The 19,293-nt window shown below is 40.7% G+C and overlaps 2 protein-coding genes across 3 annotated transcripts; both read left to right on the top strand.

Moving 5' to 3' along the window:
• Window positions 1–4,477: 4,477 nt before the first annotated feature.
• LOC133732982 (glycine-rich protein 23-like) lies at window positions 4,478–5,512 on the top strand. The gene has a single exon (XM_062160580.1). The coding sequence runs from the start codon at window positions 4,728–4,730 to the stop codon at window positions 5,256–5,258; it is 531 nt and encodes a 176-aa protein (XP_062016564.1). The 5' UTR covers window positions 4,478–4,727; the 3' UTR covers window positions 5,259–5,512.
• Window positions 5,513–6,882: 1,370 nt separating this feature from the next.
• Window positions 6,883–11,631, top strand: LOC133731835 (dihydrolipoyllysine-residue succinyltransferase component of 2-oxoglutarate dehydrogenase complex 2, mitochondrial-like). Of its 2 annotated transcripts, XM_062159257.1 has the most exons (14): window positions 6,883–7,153; window positions 7,248–7,286; window positions 7,470–7,533; window positions 7,629–7,656; window positions 7,956–8,026; window positions 8,919–8,993; window positions 9,090–9,145; window positions 9,263–9,307; window positions 9,437–9,709; window positions 9,846–9,940; window positions 10,186–10,276; window positions 10,367–10,477; window positions 10,742–10,936; window positions 11,074–11,631. In XM_062159257.1, the coding sequence occupies exons 1-14, from the start codon at window positions 7,103–7,105 to the stop codon at window positions 11,263–11,265; spliced, it is 1,386 nt and encodes a 461-aa protein (XP_062015241.1). In that variant the 5' UTR covers window positions 6,883–7,102; the 3' UTR covers window positions 11,266–11,631. The 2 variants fall into 2 exon arrangements, with proteins under 2 accessions (XP_062015241.1, XP_062015242.1); XM_062159258.1 differs by lacking the exon at window positions 7,248–7,286 and having other exon boundaries at window positions 6,884–7,153.
• Window positions 11,632–19,293: the final 7,662 nt, after the last annotated feature.

The raw sequence follows: 19,293 nt of genomic DNA, 5'->3' as shown, positions 1-19,293 counted from the left end.
TCAAATGTAAACTAAACTACTCTAAACTAAACTAGTGATCAAATGAAGGAACGTTAGGACTTGGATTGTCTACCACTAACCTCCCTTGAACGTATTGATGCTGTTTGGCTCCAATTTTGCTGCAGCTGGTCAACAGTCTCTTTTCTGCGCGGGCGTGCCAGCACCGTTCGGGTGCGGTCGTCGGGGGTGTCCCTTGACCTGACTTCTTTCAAGCAATTGTGGACGAGGAGAGCACCAACCTCGTCGTGGGATTCTTTGTGCCTCGTGGTGAGGACTTTTGCTGAGCTTCTTGAAAATCACCAAATCGATACTCGATGTTGTAGATCGAGCAGAGCGAGAACCACCGGGAAGTGAGGAGAACTTGCTAAAGCGTGACTTTAGCTTGGCTGGGTTGCTAGGGCGTTACCCTTGCTTGGCTGGTTCCGTAACCGTTGTGGTCGCGGCACTACCGTCGGCTCCCGAGGAGACTAGGACCGAAGCACGTTGACAGAGGGTTTGGTGGCACTGAAAGTCGGCTTCTGAGAAGACTAGGACTAGGAGTGTGATCACCGCTAAGAGAAAGAGAAAGAGAGGGAGAGGAGTTGCTCTTAGAGAGGTTTGCTCTAGAGAGAACTTAGATCATCTTAGAGATGTTGTGATGTTGTGAATGTGTATGTTAGAATGAGAAGAGAATGTGTTTATATAGGGAAGAAAAAGAAGAGTGAAATGATGAGTGGAATAAAAATAATGAAAGTGGAATATGAAAGTGATTTGTAAAATATGGAAAAGCTAGAGAAATGATGAAATGAAAGCAAGGCATGAAGGTGCAAAAACATGGAAGTGATGATGATCTATTAAAGAGATTGTCTTGAAAAATATATCCAAGGAAAAGAAGAAAAGCATCTAGCTTTCTTCATGTGGGTAGGAAACATGAACATGTGAATATTGAGCTGGTTTTAGGTCAGTTTCTGTCCCTTTATTCCTTCAATTATTTCTCCAACAAGCATTCCGAATTTCACTATGACCTCTTCATAAAAAATGTTCCATTATGAGTGTAGATCACCCTGGGAAAATTTCAGAATTTTTGGTATAGTGGTTGGGCCGAAAACGCTGCTGGACCTCTTACAGGTCCAGTTTTCCAGTTTTGCTTCTGCAAAAGATTGGACTGATTGTTTGAAGGCCTTCCACTCAAAAACATCTCTGGTACTCTTCATAAGAAATGATCCTTGGGCTGTCTAGAATGGATCTGGAAAGTTTCAGCACATTTCGATTTCATTTGGTTAGTCTGCCACCCCTCCTTCCTTGTCTAGCTCGGTTTTTCCTAGCCGAAGTAGGAAAATATGCTAAAGTTGACTTGTCATACTTCCATGCTTCCATAATAGGCTTTATAGTAGGCTTTATTTAGCCTCTAAATATATATTTCGAGCTTGTCGACAATATATAGCTTGAGCCACTGATATTGGCTCAATTTCTCCAAGACGTGCCTTGTCAGGCCAAAATGTTCATTTTGGGTCCAAACAGATGCATTCAATACGAATGATGCTAAATTAATTAACCAATTTCTCTCCTTGCATCCCTCTTGGGTATGACAAGGGACGTGCTCCTTTTGTGATATCAAGCAACCCCTCTTGGGTGTAATATTTAACTATTCAAGTTATGCATTTCAATCCGGTTATGTATATCTAGTGCATTACCCTAAGTGCATAAAGTTTGGAGATGAAGAAATCATGCAAACCAACCAAGCTTATCTATAAGTGACTGTAATTCACAACCCCTACATGCACACCTAGTGTGCTTTCATGATTTAACATTCAAAGGTTATCAATCTCTAAACATTATATCATGATATGACAAACACTTATACTCAAAGTGGTAAAGTCTAAGCATATGCATTCAACTCTTGAACTAGCATGTAGGCATGCATGTTAAAGAAAATTGCATCACATCATATTATAGCATCACTCCATACAAGATTGGCTAGGTCTTTCAACCCTAGCCCCCACAAAGTAATACTCACTCATAATCATAAAAATTAGCATCAAATCTATGATATACATCGAGGTAAATTAAAGAGTTAAAGGAAAGAATGAACTAGTTGAAGCTTGACAAATTGATGGCTAGCTCCTCCTTGTCCTCCTTGATTGCTCCTTGGATCCTCCTTGATGGTGGAATGGATGAATGATGGACTTCTTGATGATGGTGGATGAATGGAATGGTGATAAAGATATGATGCTTCTTTAGCTAACTTTGAGTGGTAGTGAGGGAGTAGTAGTGGTAGTGATGGAGTTTATGGTGGAAGATGGTAATTGTGGTGGTGATGATGGAGGAGATGGAGTAGTAAAGGGAGTATGGTATTATGGGTTTGGATTTTGAGAGGTAGAGATTGAGGTTTTGTAGTGCAAATAGAGAGAAAGAAGATGTAATTGGGTGGTATGGGTGATGGTTTAAGAGTGTAATGAAGAGATGCTTATAGAGAAGAGAAAGGAGTAAAATGACGAATGGGAGCAAAAGGGAGCAGCTCAATCATTGTAAGAAGCATGGAGGTGGAGTATGAGAGTGGTAATAGATCCCAAAAATAAGGAAAAAATGTATGGAAAAGATGGAGTAAAAAGAGGAAAGTAATGATGAGCTATTAAAGAGAGTAGTAGAGTAGAAAAATATGGCTATGGGAGAAGAGAGAAGCAGCTAGCTCTCTTTTTTGTGCATGGAAAACATGAAAATGAAGAGTGTTGGAGTGGTTTTGGGGTCACTAAAGTCAAGGTGACAAGCATAGGAGAGAAAGTGCATGGGGATGCCTATTATCTAAAAGATAATTTGATGGATTAATCTTGCTATAATCTTATAGGATTTTTATAGGAATCTCCTTGATAATTTCAGTATCATATATCTTCCAAAAATGCACAAGAAATCTGCCCAAAGAAGATTCTTGGCCAAACTGCCCTGTTTTGGCTAGGATACGTTTTCTTTCTCTAAAGCTTCTTTCTTGGACAAGGATTGACTTGATATTAATTGTCGTGATTCTGGATGGTTCTTGAATTATTCATGATCTATGACATCATATCTTCAAGAATCATCAATAAGCTTCTAGAAAAACTCCAAGTAAGTCGCCGACAAAGATCTCCCAAAAAGCTTCGTGAAAAGTTGACAGTTTCTACCTTATCGATAAGCCTATTTTGCACTTGATTTACTGCTGCCTCGTTGATGATTATGACCGGTTCTTTGGCTCATGTTGAATTACAACATCATATCTTGAAGGAATGCTATCTCTTTCGGTAAAGGTGTAGCTGGAAGAATGCAAGAAATGCTCTCCAAAACTGTTCCCGAAAAGCTGATTCTGAAATTGCAGTTTTCTGCTTTGCAGCAACTGTTTTGCATAATGATTTCCGTGGACTTCCCTTGTAATTTTCGGCCAAAGGAGTGATCAAACTTAGTCCTTTGCATCAGTAATTCATGGTCCATGGCTTCATTGCTTAATTTAAACTCCTATTTTCCTGAGATTGCTTCACGAAGTACTTGTGCTGTCAAAAGTGGTGGTGCATGAAAAATTTGCCGGAATTTCACTTTTTCCTCCTCTTGTCAAGATTTTATACAAAATATAGAATTAGATTAGTCAACACTAAATTGGACTTTTAGAACAAATAATTTCCATGTTTTATGGCACAAATATAAATATAAATTATAATCCAACACCAAATTATTTTCATTGATTAAATATTCTATATCAAGCTTTAACCTTATCTCTCTAACCAATTTTTCTCTAATTATCGATAGTGATGAGTATTGAAATCTCGCAGTACGTTGCCTCTATTTACATACATCAAACTATATAATAATCAATTGCAATTAATTTGAATCAAAAGGGAGGAATAAAGGAGTTGAACTTCGAGAACCAAATACTAGCAATAAAGGTAGCTAGCAATAATTTGTTGGAGACAATAGACCAAATACTAGTTAGAGATCAATATAATGTCTGTACATGTACAATTATGGCACATAGGCCAGTAAACTCTTGGCAAATGGATGGGGAAAAGATGATGTTTCTATTAATAATCAGTTATTAACTAGTCACACACTCACACTAAACGTTCAACCCCATTGTCATCGTCCCTCAATTATTTTCTCTAGTAATTAAAAGCATGCCTAATATTTGTCCCTTCATGACATAGATATCTACTACAACATATAGACGTATCCTTCTTAGCTACGAGTAAATTGTCTAAAGATTGGGATCGATCTATATAGCTTCAAGTACTAGTGGTGGCCTGCCATTATACATCTAGCTAGCTAGCTGTCGGTGCTAAGCGGGAGACATGTAGTCATCCCAAAGAAACCCATGAGAGAGAGAGAGAGAGAGAGAGAGAGTTGCAGCAGCTGAATCTCATGCATACAAAGAGAAAGAAGTCCAGTAGTAGTGTCGAAGCTGGATGGAAGACGAGCAACGTGAAAATCCAGTAGAACTAGATCGGGTCAGGAGTGGGGCCGGGCCTTCATGCATGTTGGATCATAAAGTTGAATTCCAATGAACAGAGAGAGGTTTCCTTTTTTCAAAGAAACAGTTGGGATTGCATTAACTGTATGTCCCAACACGCTAATTTATAGATGAGAAGATGAGCAAAATTTAAGATCGACCAACCGTACTGTTAATTTCCATGCCTATATAATCCCACTCTCGCATTCTCCTTGCTTCACAACTCAAACAAAGTCATCGATCGTCTTAACTAGTATTGTATCCACTTTGGCTAGTTAAGATGAGTACTACTGCTACTTCTAGTTTTAGGCTTCTTCTTCTTGTGCTTTTTGGTGCTTTCATTTTCACCACTGGTGCAAGCAGGAAGCTTGGAAGTGATCAAAAAGGTTCCTTTGGCGATGAGAAAAATTTATATCACCACCCACGTCTTGGAGGAGGCGGTGGGGGTCTGGGTGGTGGAGGCGGTGGTGGGCTTGGAGGAGGAGGAGGGCTAGGCGGTGGTGGCGGAGCTGGTGCCGGAGGAGGAGCTGGCTTCGGAGGTGGTGCTGGAGCGGGAGCTGGTGGGGGTCTTGGTGGAGGCGGTGGGGGAGGCTTTGGTGGTGGAGGTGGCGGAGGAGTGGGCGGTGGATCTGGTTTTGGAGGAGGAGCTGGTGGAGGCTTTGGAGCTGGCGGTGGTGCTGGTGGTGGAGCTGGAGGCGGTGGCGGAGGAGGGTTCGGAGGTGGTGGCGGTGGAGGACTTGGGGGCGGAGCAGGAGGAGGCTTCGGTGGAGGAGCTGGTGCCGGTGGTGGGTTTGGAGGTGGATTGCCTTGAAGACGTGCATGAATGATGATATAGCTGCATGCATATCAAATCAATCAATAATTGATAAATGTGATTTAGTTTCTATCAAATTCTATGTTACAATTGATCGAGTCTTTGTTGTGTCAACTGTAAGTGTCCGATCTTGTTATCGTTGCTTAATTTGGTGACGAATTAGTGTTTTCATTTCTATTAATTTGTGCATTATGATCTATTATAATGATTGATGGAAGACAGCAAATTGTTGATCTTCATATTAATGATTATCAGCTCTTAAGATTTCCATATTTGTGAAAAGATTACATGTTCAGTTTTTGAGACACTGTAAGATATACCTATGTATTAGTGCATGTGATTTGACTACCACGGAAAAAAATGATTGTTAGAAGATTTCGAAGAGGGAGATTGTAAATTTGTAAATACCCCAAATTTCATTCCACTACTAATTATATACTTTATTCGTCTATTTTCGTGCCATTTGGTCTTTTATTCCCTAGTTACACATGAGTACGTAGTGATGAGTTGAGCACATCGATGATATTTGTAGTGAGGTCAACATGAGGTCTTGGATAAAATAATGATAGACTTGTAAACTCATTACTATATGTTCTCTCTTGAAAAATATAGAATTCTAGCTTACATTTTGAGATGAGGGCTTGAATTGTTATAAATTCTATCAAAGTTTATGGTCCCCTTGGTTTTTCTTCTTCACCTCCAACGTCTTCTTATCAATCATTTTCACCTTTCTCCGTCCCTTTTCTGGTTGTTCCGATCCACACACTTCTTTTGATTTCGATTCTTTGCTTCTTCAGATCCCCTCCCTCACTTATAGTGGTTTCCCGCAATTAATCAACAATTAGTTTGCTGTTTGATCTATCACGATATAAAATTTTATGTTTTATGGTTCGATTTTGGTGGTTATTAGCTCTATCCTTCCCAGTGATAGTTGGAGGGACAAGGTAGGTGCATCTCGGTGTTGAGATATGAGATTATCAATATGTGCTGATTGTTGTGTTTTTCTCGCAATGCCTGCTGCTTTTTGGGCTGTAATTTGGTTGGCTATCGAATTGGATTTTGTGTGTTTCTTGTTCTTTTTGTCTTGTTTGTTGTCTATAGCCCATGTTTCTTGTTTCTTTTTGTCTCTAAGCTCTGTTGCACATATTTACATCTTGACATCTGATGTAATTCCTTTATTCTATTAATGAATGTTTGTTCTTAGCCCAAAAAAAAAACAAAAAAAACATATTATTGTACTTTTGGTTAGAACTAGTGAGTAGGATTAAAATTTTATAACCATATGGTGTGTTAAGATTGGTTGATCAGCCTAGCATAAAACTCTTATGTCTAGCTCTAGAGTTTCAACTTCCATAAGTTTGTGACCAGCAGGTTTGAGGGACCTCCGATTTCGTACGCTTACGGCGGGAGATTAATCCGATTTTACTGAAACACCCTTGTGAGTCTTAGTTCTAATAGTAACCAACTCATTAACATAACTAAAATGCGTTGCTACCTCACTCCTATAAACAAAAAGTTATCAAGTTTTATTAAATCAAATAGTAATTAATAAGTGGAATCCGTCACGTGGTAACACGCTTTCTCATAAAAAAGAGAAGGTCGGGGATGAATGGAACGACACGCTTTCCATCCAAAAATTTAAGCTTCGTCGAGAAGCTCCGTCTTGTCCTAATTAATACCTTCCACACTGAGAGTGAGCCTCACCAAGATTTTACAGAATAAATGCGGCGGATTCTAATTCCTTCCTTCCCATATATAAAACAACTCTCGCCGTCTCTCTCTGCTTCTGAAAGCGAAACCCAAATCCAAACCCTACCTACTTTTCTCAAACCCACGCCAACATGCTTGGCTCTATAAGGCGAAGACTCGTCTCTGGAGCCTCCTCTCCTTCGGTAACTAATTCATTCTCTTTCTACTCTAATTTGAACAAGTAGGCATTAGGGGTCTATTTTTCTCAACATTTTTGTGCTTTTTTTTTTTTCTCAGATTTTGGGCCACTCAATCCGACCTATTGCAAACAAGGAGGTCATACTCAAGTCTTTTTTTTTTTTTTTTTTTAAATTAATTGATGAAAGTATATATGAAGTGTCCCTTTCTGATGTTACAGAATGTGCATGGCTGTATTTATTACATGAATTTCGTTTCATGTCAACGTCGGAATGTGACTTTTGTTTATTGCGTTTTGATTTTCATGTGCTTGGGGAACAGATTTTACCTCAAATCGGAGGAGGATTGGGTCATGTGCGCAATCATTCTCACCTCATTTTAGCAGGTAACTTTTTTAGCACTGGATATGTAAAAATATGGTTGTGTTGTTGTCTGTAATGTACAGTGATGATGCCACTTATATCTGTTTTCTCATTACAGGTTCATCGCATTGTATCAGAACTCCGAGGTTAGCGACTCTATTTTTGCTGCTTCTGTCATTTCTGCTGCATGTATTAGAAATTTCTATAGCGCATTTGTTATGAGCCAGAGTTTCGATCACTTTCTTCACCCAGTGAGGATTGAACTATTTGATTGCGTGTTACGTTCTCCCATCTGTGTGTATAGATGCAAAATCAATTTTTTTATTAACCTTGGTCTGAATCAAATTGAATGGACTTACATGAAACAGTTTTTAGTGAAAGAGGCGTAAATTAATGTTATTCTTTACCGTTTATCTTGTTAAGTTCTCATGGCTTTGCTGTGCAGGGATGTTGGAAGCTCTATTCAGCCAGAGCCTATCAGGCAAATGTGGAGCAGACCCTTTTCTTCTGAGACTGGTGTGCTACTTCTCCCCTGTGTTTAACTGACTTATAGTTATAGTTGTCTGTATGTACTTGGGCACTTTTTTGTGTTTAAAGTTGTAGCACTATAGTAGCTGCATTTGTCATTAAGATTTTCTTTTCATTTTTCTTGAATATATAGTCAGATTTGTTAATCAAGCAATCTTTGATGGTTTAAGTTCTTGATAAGTGTGCACTTAAAATAGCAATTTTGCTCTTCTACTGTATTTTTCATATAAGGACTAGGCTCTTACTAAAACCAGCAGTCTATTGTGAGAAATTTCTATAGGTGTCTTGTTCTTAAATTTCTGTTGAAGTATGAAAGCGCAAGACTTCAAACATATAATCTCTCAAACACAGAGACACACACACACACGCACACGCACACGCACTCACAAACTTTGGTGAGCTTGTCGAAGAGATTCATCTTTATGGCAATACCTGCCGGAGGAAATGTCTAAGAGTAGGTGGCTTAAACGGAAACTGTAGTGCTAATTTTTCATAGTTTCACAAGCAGTACAAGTTAGGCGTGTTTTCATTTCTAATTTTCATAATGGGAAAAAGGAAAAATGATCATCGAGTCACTTCTGGAAGGGTTCAGATTATATACCCGGTGACCTAAGGAACATTCTCTTTGGTATATAGTATGTATATGTATTGTAATCTTTAGTTCCCCTGTGAAATTAGTGCCCTCTCTCTCTCTCTCTCTCTTACTTACATACATATATATGTACTTGTATATGTATTGTAATCTTTAGTTCCATTGTGAAATTAGTGCTCTCTCTCTCTCTCTCTATATATATATATATATATATATATATATGCTCTATATGTATATATATTAATCTCTTCTGTTGATGTTTGACTTGTGAATGCCTGTGTGATGAAGGGGATTTGGTTGACGCCGTTGTGCCTTTTATGGGTGAATCTATTACTGATGGAACTTTGGCGACATTCTTGAAGAGTATGCTAAACCAACTTTGATACTTTTCTTTTCTTTTCAAATCGTCACAATAATTTGGTATAATTGATAATGTCTGCATTTGGTATTTTGTGACAGAGCCTGGAGACCGGGTGGAAGTTGATGAACCAATTGCTCAAATTGAAACAGATAAGGTCATATCACAAACCTCTATTTAAACCTATTATGGAAGCTTAGTTGCAAATCATACTGTTACACCCTCTGTCAGGAATCAGGAGTATGAATTTAATTCTGTATTACTCTTTCATCAGGTCACGATCGATGTTGCTAGTCCTGAATCCGGTGTAATTGAGAAGGTAACAGGTTTTGCAGTGCCCTCCTCCTCCTCCTCCTCTTTCAAGATTGATGAATCTCAGTTATGTTGATGCCCTTTTCTGGAAATGGATAGGTTTCTGAATTCTATATGTTATGTTAATATTTGGCAGTTTGTAGCCAATGAAGGGGATACTGTGGAACCAGGCACCAAGATTGCTGTCATACTAAAGTCTGGTGAAGATGTATCCCATGTGGGTCCATCTGAGAAAACATTGGAGAAAGCTATTCCACAACCAGCTTCCCCTGTAGAAACAATTATCAAGAATCAAACATCTAACGTTGAAACAACTCTAGTTACCGAGAAGCCTAAAGCTCCCTCCCCACCATCTCCCAAACCCTCAGCTCAAGAACCTCAGCTCCCCCCTAAGGAAAGAGAAAGACGGGTAAGTCTTCTAAGGTTTCTTATATTCATTTTACTGTACTTTTTTCTGTGCTCTTTTAAAAAATTTCCTGCAAAAACTTGCTGTGATTTAGTCTTTTATGGTCTTGCTTCAATCATGTGAAACCTCATAATTGTAGATTCCTATGACAACGCTTCGGAAACGGATTGCTAAAAGATTGAAAGATTCACAGAACACATATGCAATGCTTACAACATTCAATGAAGTTGATATGTAAGTTCCCACCTACTATCTGTTAGCTTGTGCACTTTCTTTTGTTTTCATATTTGCTTATTGATTTCCAGAGGCTTTGGTTGTGCCTGGTCTTGAATTAAACTGACAGTTGTGGCACTTAGTGAATCTACGGCTTCAGTATGCCTGTTATAGTGGACTGGTTGCGTAAACTCTGCCTCTTAGTTGTACCAACGGTCATATTTCCGTGCTCTTTTCTTACCTCAGTGATCTTTTGCTTGTGACAGGACAAATTTGATGAAGCTTCGTTCTGACTTCAAGGATGCATTTGTTGAGAAGCATGGGGTCAAGTTGGGGCTTATGTCGGGATTCATCAAGGTACATGGTGCTAAATGATACATGTACAATTGCTATGAAGCGTAATGCAGTGTACATTATACTTATATATCTTTGTTTTTTTGTTCACAGGCTGCTGTCAGTGGGCTCCAAAATCAGCCTACTATTAATGCAGTCATTGATGGGGATGATATCATATATAGAGATTACATAGATATAAGTGTAGCCGTGGGTACTCCAAAGGTATGCCAGAATTCTTTCGAGTAATATCAAATGTTCTTTTAGAAAACTTGCACAATTAAACGTCACAGTAGCTGCTTCAATGTAGAAGGATTTGTCAGAATTTTCAGATCTTTTATCTGGCATTTCCATGTGGAACTTTTGGTTTAACAATCTTCTGTTTATACTGTCCAAATTTTTTTGCAATGCATGCATTCGTCATGGCTATTGAGTTTTCTTTAGAGTTCTTGTGAACTGAGAATGCATCTTCAATGTATTTTCTTGCAGGGCCTTGTTGTGCCAGTTATTCGTAATGCTGATAAGATGAATTGTGCTGAGATAGAGAAGGAGATCAATTTCCTCGCAAAGAAGGCAAATGAGGGACGTCTTTCAATTGATGAGATGGCTGGAGGTTCATTTACAATATCCAATGGTGGAGTTTATGGAAGCCTTATAAGTACCCCCATCATCAACCCTCCTCAGGTCTGATTCTTTATCTGACCGAATTGACTTGGACTTTGATCGTCTTATGGCAACAAATGGAACTCACATATCTAATTCTAGTAAATTTACGAAAATATAAAGTGAAAAGGAATCTCACATTAGTGCACTATTTGCAGTCGGCAATCTTGGGTATGCACTCAATAGTGACCCGGCCAATGGTTGTTGGGGGTGAGATTGTCCCGCGGCCGATGATGTACATTGCTCTTACCTATGACCATAGGCTGATTGATGGAAGAGAGGCAGTTTACTTCTTGCGTCGTGTTAAAGATGTTGTGGAGGACCCAAGGAGGCTTCTCCTTGATGTATGAGGCCAATCAGGAGTTGAAGTGGTACAAGGTATTCTCTGGTATTCAAGAATACAGTATACTTTGAATACATAAACATCAATTTTTGGAGGGGTTATTTTGTTGATTGAGACCTTAGGTGGAACTTCAAGTGCGGCTGGTAGTTGTTATAGCTGAAATGATAACTTGGCAGGGTCCGTAACCCAATTTTGATAGTTGCTTGACCCAATTCTAGTTTTGTGCTTTAGTGAATCTCTTGGAAGGGATTTTGTCTACAAGTAACACAAGTTTGTTCAAATCTTGCCTTTTATGTGATTCTGCAATGACATATTGACTTGGACTGTAATCAACCGTGTGTCTCATGTTTTGAATGGGTTGTTTTGTTTGATGGGGGCATCTGCTCATACTACTACAATTTAACCATTTCTTCCTATTCTGTTTTTGGCATTGCAATATGAACGTAACGTTCTGTTTTTGGCATTGCAATATGAACGTAACGTCGTTTAATAGAAATGATTTTCAGGTTTTGCACATCACAATTTGAAAGTTTTGTAAATATTGGAAAAACGTTCTGTGATTGATACATAATGTTTTTCTATCTAGTATCATTGTTTATTTTTACAATTTGATTGCAAGCGCGTAATATTGGTGACTACGTACTAGTCGAACGTTTTTGTTCATTTTGATAGTTTCAGCTTGCTGCACGTGTTATTAAAAATGTCTAGACGTTACATTTGCTGACATTTTTGGTCAGAAGATCAAAACAAAATTGGACATCTGAATTTTTTGTTGTTTTGGTCTTAACGAGTAAATATTCTTTAAGGTCCAACCTCCGATTATAGGCCAATAAAAACGCAAAAAAAATTAAAAATAAATAAAAAATAAAAAAGAGAAAGAACTTTTTTTTTATTATTAACAGAGAGAACCTTAATGCTCTGTAAACCTCTCTCGCCTGTGTCGTTCGGCTTCTGGTTGGTCGAGTTTAGTGACGATTTCCCACTGATCATCTGATACTGAACATGGCAGTGCTCGCTGGCTTCTTCGACCAGGTCTTCATATTGGATTGGTGTTGCAATTGATATTCCGGCATTTCCCAAGTGGCTTCTCACTATATGGGTTGTTTTCAGTCAAGTCGAGCTTGATATAAGTGAGCTTCGGGTCATTATTTGCGATTTTCTTGATTGACCAAGTTCGGAAGTTCCCCCCTCATTAATGAGCCAAGTACACCCTCGGGACCTATGCTCATCTTGAGCTTGTCTATTACATTCCACGGCTCGTGGGGACAGTTTTTTGTATTAGCCTGGGTATTATACCTGCGGAAGGTCTATCCCACTTTCTACGTTTACGTTTAGGTGCTCCTAGTTTCAGTTTCGAGTTCATAATATTTGATTATCAGTTTTATGACAAAAAAGGAAATTAGAAAATGAGTGAGATTACTTAGGTCCTACCTTTTATTGTCGTGCTCAAAAAAATGATCAAATATCATATGAAATCCTCGCTTTAAAAATAGTCGTATTTCCATAAATAAATAAAAAAAATTATAGACAAGCAACAATTCAAACAAATAGTATAAAATTAAGTGAATTGTTTAATGATATCTCTATTTGTGTTTGGCCCAAACTCTAGGTTACTTGACCTAGTGGTAATAGGTTGAATTAGAAGGATCTAGATTCCTATTCAATGTACGATTACTTTCCTTGTATGATTGAGATTCTATACATTGTAATCCTCTATATAAAGAGGCCCCTATTATCAATGAGAACACACAGCAAATTCCTCTCAATTTCAGTTTCTCTACAACACGTTATCAGCACGAAGCCCTAACCCTGAAACTCTAAATTCATAGCCTTCAAATCCCAGAAACCACCGCCGCCCACCTTGAAGATCTCAACTCCAGGAGTCCAGAACCGGCGGCCCCACCCCCAGAACCGGCCGGAAAACCACCGAACCGGCCACCGGAAGTAACGGAAGTCTCGCTGCCCGGTTCAAAGCCTTTCTCCCATCCTCCTGCAGCCATACTCCACCAGAAGCTGCAACCTGATCCCTGATTACCGGAACCGGAAAAATTTTCCCCGGAACCGGTCAAAAGGCCCTCAAACTGGTAACCAGAATCTGTTCCATCTTGAACCGCCGGCTGCCCTTCCAGATCATCTAGCCCTTGCTTCAGTCAACCCTACGCAACCCAGCCCAGAAGAAGACTAGTCTCGGCCCAGAAGCAAAGGTGCTGTCCGGCCCAAGAGCAGAAGGAGAACAGATCGGACCAGTAGCAGAAGGAGCAGGCTCGGCCCAGTGACGCAGCCCAGTGACGTCAGCCCAGAGCCCATCCACGTAAGCGCCTGCATCAGCGTCCAGTCAGCAGCCACGTCAGCATATTTGCCACATCATCACCCGGTCAACACCACCGGTCAACCGCCGATCAACCACCGCCGGCGACTTTTTCCGGCCAACTTCCGGCCACTTTTCCGGACAAGATTTCGGGCAATTTTTCAAGGTAAACTTTTCTAAAAGTTCCCGTTTTTGAAGTTTTTATTACTTTTCTCTTCTTTTCTCGGGGACTTCCAACATCCCTTCTTCTACCCCCCCTTTCTTCTTCATAGGGGAGACCTATAGCCGAACTGTGGGGGTTCGTACTCACTCCAAGCTTGGAGCTTGTAGAGTCCTCCAAACTTAGAGTTTGTTGAGAAGAAAAACGATCGACCATATACATCATTGTTTCGATCTAATCCAAAACCCCTCTTGGAATCGGATTTTCTTGGAAGCGACTACGCTCAGAAAATCCCTAATTTCTTGGAAGCGACTATGCTCAGAAATTTAATAGTTTTTCGTGGTAGCCTTTTCGCTCCGAAACTAACCCTAATCTTGTGTTGTTTTTCAGGATGAGTAACCTGAACAAGTTGAACTTCGTTCCACTAGAGACAACTGGCGCAGGATACCATAGGTGGGTCCGAGATGTGCGCCAACATCTTAAGGCCGATGGACTTCTGGGAGCCATCCAAGAGCCTAGTCAGAACGAGCTCTCCATTGAGCAAGCTACTGCTTTTGAAGCAAAACAAGCTAAAGCCATAATTCTCATGACAAGGCACATGAATGACGCGCTCCAAAATGAATACCTCAATGAGGAAGACCCAAGAAATCTATGGGTAGAACTTGAGCAGCGATTTGGCAACGTTCGTGACTCCCTGCTTCCTGATTTAGAAGTGCGATGGCATAGCCTCCGCTTTTGTGATTTCAAGTCTGTACTTGATTATAACTCGGAAGCTCTTCGTATCAAGTCTCTGATGGAGTTTTGTGGCCAAGCCATAACTGATACGATGTTGATCGAGAAGACTCTCTCTACCTTTCCCGTCTCTGCACTGATGATTTCAAAGAATTATCGGATTGATGTAAATGCAGGACGTATCACAAGGTTTCATGAGCTCATTGGCGCCATGAACGTAGCTGAAAAGCACGACAATATTCTTGTGAATAACTATAATGCTAGACCCGTGGGAACTAAGTCTATTCCGGAGTCTAACTATAGTCGCGCCCCCAAGGGAGGACGCAATGAGCGAAACCCTAAGAGTAGGGACAATTCTGGACGTTCTGGTCCATATGTTCGCCCTAAAGAGGAAGGAAATCTCCAAGAGAGGCGTGCACGGAACCGTGGAGGTCAACGTGTGAAGAGAGAGAGAGGTGGAGCCTCCGACCATGGTGGTAACGCCACAAAGAGCATTGGTCGCCCAAATCGCGCCCCAATGGCGCCTCGATCAAGGGAGCCTGACCATAATGATGTTTGTTTTCGATGTGGATCAACTGAACATTGGGCCAAAGCATGTAAAGCACCCCAGAATGTTGCAAACGCATACAAGACGTATCGCGAAGCAAGGGAGGCAAATTACATGGAACAAGAAGATCAAGATGGCGATCTCGATCTAAGGGTGGAAGACTACGATGATCAAGACCCAGAAACTGGCGATTTTGATTAAGTCTTTTTATTTTCCAAGAGATGTAGGCAATTGCCATATTATTTTTGTAGTAGATGCCAATGATATTAGTCTTTCTTCAAAGTAGGTGTACTCAATGTAAGTGTGATGTCTAGGAAGGTTTTGAGATAAGTGGTACTTAAGCGAGCCTTGCTCCACCGACATCTCTCTACTCACCTGGTCACATTTGCATTGGAATTACCGAAAGGAGTTAGATGACTACCATTGTTTTGCATTAGCTAGTTTATTGGATTAGATTTTCTTTGGTTAAAGAAACGATGATGTAATTCCGTTTGGCTTATTAATAAAAGTTGAGTTCTTTTCTTAATGACTCCTTTTTAATTACTAGCTTTTCTTCAAGGACATGGAATGGCCCAATTCCTATTGCCAAATGGCACCTTGATTAAAGTCACTGAAGCTCTCTATGCTCCTAAGGCAAATCGTACCTTATTGAGCTTTAAAGATATAAGCGCCAACGGATTCCATGTGGAAACGCATAGTGAGAACGGAATAGAATTCCTTTGCATTACCTCTAATGATTGCGAACAAAGGCGCATCTTAGAGAAGTTTATGTGTCTCTCTAGTGGACTCTATGTCACTAGCTATTAATCCAATAAAGTTATGAGATAAGATCTCTTGGATTTAGACACATATTGGCTTTGTCACGACAGGATAGATCATCATCGTCATGATATAATGATCCGTCTACTGAAGACTTCACACGGACATCCATCCTTTTGAGCAAAACGAAGCAAGAATCTGATGACGCCATAAATGACGCCAACCATGAGCATGACGCCATGGTTGTTCCTCCTAGTGGCCATGACGCCATACATGCTAATTTCCATAGCTCCAACGCCATGATGGGAGATGTAGTCACACATTTTGCTTCTAATAGCGCTACAGACGCTCAGGCCCAACCAAAATCTTCATTGGTTGCTTCTAAAGCCCCTCGCTCATTTTGCAAAGCCTGTTTCTTCGGGAAATTAGGACTGAGACCGTCCTATGCAAAGGATATGAAAATACTCATTCTGTTCTTACATAGAATCTGTAGGGATTCTGTGGACTGTTTCAACCAACCTGCGGACGTTTAAATATTTCATGATGTTGGTTGACACGCAAACACGCTGGTCACGTGTTGTGCCATTGTCCACCTATAAATGCTGCTTATGCTCCACTCCTAGCACATATCATATGACAACGGGCTCACTTCCCAGATCATCCTATTCAGTCAATTGGATTTGACTATGCTAAAGAGTTTACATCAAAGACCTTCGCTGGTTATTGCATTGGGACTGATGTTGGATATCATATTCCCATGTACACACCTAAATGGTCTTGCGGAAACGACTACGATGGTAGTCCCGACATTGGTAATGCGCATCAATCTCCTTATATCCGCTTGGGGTGATGCAATATCGCATGCAGCTATGCTAATTCGTCTACGACCCACCGCCGCTCAATCTACCTCTGCGTTATAGCTAGTGACTGGGTACAAATATAGTACTTACGCATCTTTGAGTGTGCCATTTATGTGTCAATTGCGCCGCCACAACTCTCTATGATGGGTCCTCACAGACGAATGGGCAACTACGTTGGATTTGAGACTCCAAACAATCGTCCGCCACTTCATGCCCTTGCTAGGCGATCTCCTTACCGCTAGATTTGCGGATGTCACTTTGATGAGACAGTCTTCCTATCGTTAGGGGGAGATAAGAACACAGATGTTCAACAGGAACGACAGGAATTGTCGTAGTCTGTCCCCACTATGTCTCATCTCGATCCCTGTTAAAGTGACGAGATCACACAAATATGCTGCAAACATGCCTGCAAGGATGGACGTCCCTATGAGAGGACGTAGCGCCACCCTACATAGAGGTAGGCATGGCGCCAACGCCATAGAGAGTGGCACTCTGGCGTTACAGGCCATGGCCCCAGCTAGTATGCATGGGAGGCCCGTGGGTTTCGAAGGATACTTTGGCACATTGCAATCCTTTGATCATCGACACTCAAAATCCGTCTCATGATTATCTTCCGGGTTATGGTGATAGTTGGGGAACGCCTCAACGTTAGAACCTATTCCTGAGAATATAGAGCTCTATGAAACTTACACTAGTGTACATGAGATGTGGGATAGAAACTCCATCATAATTGATGATGTAGTTGCGCATTTCTTTGCGCATGAGTTTGTTGAGTCAGATGATATCGAACCACGCTTCGTTGATGAATGAAAGCCAACGTAGAGAAATCTGGCCTAAATGGAAAGATGCGATCCAGGTTAAGTTGGATTCTCTAACGAAGATGAAGGTTTTTGAGCCAGTGATACCAACACCTCCTGACATAAAACCTATTGACTAATGGGTCTTCGTTAGAAAGCGTGATGAGAAAAAGAGATGGCAATCTCGGCTTATGGCGCAAGGCTTCTCACAAAACGCCCTGGAATCGACTACGATGAGACATATTATCTCGTAATGGATGTCATTGCACTCCACTACCTTGTCAGTTTGGTAGTTTCCGAATAACTGAATATGCAGCTTACAAATGTGGTCACTACGTATCTCTATAGGGATCTAGATACGGAATATACATGAAGGTTCATGGTGAACTTCATTTACCCAAGTCAAGTAGCTCTAGACCACGGAGCTCGTTTTACAAAGAGGTTGAAACGCTCACTAAAGTGACTACTTGATTGGGAAGGGATATGCCCACGCGTTTCCATAACAAGTTTCGGATTCTATCGCGGTTCATGTTGGACATGATCTTCATTAGAAGCCATTAAAGAGTTAAGGGAAACCGCTGAACACTTGATATCCAATTTTGAGATGAAGGATTATGGGAGAACACGATTATGTTTCGGTTTGGAACTTGAGCATCGTGTTGATAGATGCTTAGGCATTTTGACAAGGTCAAACCTTCAAGCACCCCCATGATCGTCCGTAGTCTTGATCCTGAAAAGGATCCTCTTCGTCCGAAGGATGATGGCGAAGATGTGCTAGAGGCGGAAATGCCCAACATAAGTACAATAGGCGTATTATTGTACTTAGCTCAATGCACAAGACCGGACATCTTATTTGCCATGAACTTGTTAGCTAAAGTATAGCTCTGCGCCAACGCGACGCCATTGGATTCGTGTACAAGATATTTTTCGGTACTTGAGATGTACGATTGATATGGGCTTGTTATATCCCTACAGAAAGATGATGGATTCAGACCCATCACACACCAGAAACGCCGCCAACGCTGGCCTGCGTTCTCTATCCCCTCCCCAAAACGACATAACTGTTTTGGAAGGTTTTGCTGATATTGGGTATCTCTCTGACCCACACAAAGGTCATTCCCAATCCGGTTAAGTCTTCACCATGGGAAAAGACCGTGACATCTTGGAGGTCTACATAATAGATCCTAGTCGCTATATCTTCGAACAATGCAGAGATCATTGCTCTTCACGAAGTGATTCGTGAATGTATATGGATTGGATCCATAATTACGCACGTTCGAACAATTGTGGTCTGAAGTCTACCACAGATGAGCCTACGAGCATTTAGGATAATGCTGCTTGTTTTGAACAAATGAGGCAAGGCTACATCAAAAGCGATAACACCAAGCATAATCAGCAACAACAGACTCTCCTCGAGATCAAAGTGAACTAGGTTCAATCTGAGGACAGTGAGGCAGGCTTGTTTACTAAGTCATTGCCCAAATCCACGTTCGAGAAACATGTGGCAAGAATTGGCTTGCGGAAATTATTTGAACTCCCATGATCGTAGTCATCAGGGGGAGGCGCAGACATCAGGGGGAGATGTCTACATGTTCACCTCGAAACGTGAAGGGTGTGTTGTGCTCTTTTTCCCCTTCGACCGAGGTTATTTCTGTCCCACTGGGTTTTTGTTACTCGGCAAGGTTTTTAACGAGACAACGAGAGAAGCACCGCGTTTGGACAACACAAGGGGGAGTGTTTAAGGATATCTCTATTTGTGTTTGGCCCAAATTCTAGGTTACTTGACCTAGTGGTAATATGGTTGAATTAGAAGGATCTAGATTCCTATTCAATGTACGATTACTTCCTTGTATGATTGAGATTCTATACACA

Source organism: Rosa rugosa, chromosome 2, assembly GCF_958449725.1.
Source record: "Rosa rugosa chromosome 2, drRosRugo1.1, whole genome shotgun sequence".
Classification (NCBI taxonomy): Eukaryota; Viridiplantae; Streptophyta; class Magnoliopsida; order Rosales; family Rosaceae; genus Rosa; species Rosa rugosa.
This window is presented reverse-complemented; position numbering and strand designations above follow the sequence as displayed.

Excerpts from the sequence above, each read along its gene's own strand:
- LOC133732982 (XM_062160580.1), top strand. The coding sequence starts at position 4,728 with ATGAGTACTACTGCTACTTCTAGTTTTAGGCTTCTTCTTCTTGTGCTT.
- LOC133731835 (XM_062159257.1), top strand. The coding sequence starts at position 7,103 with ATGCTTGGCTCTATAAGGCGAAGACTCGTCTCTGGAGCCTCCTCTCCT. Across the intron at positions 7,657-7,955 it reads CATTGTATCAGAACTCCGAG|GGATGTTGGAAGCTCTATTC; the intron begins GTTAGCGACTCT and ends TTTGCTGTGCAG. Across the intron at positions 9,146-9,262 it reads CTCAAATTGAAACAGATAAG|GTCACGATCGATGTTGCTAG; the intron begins GTCATATCACAA and ends CTCTTTCATCAG.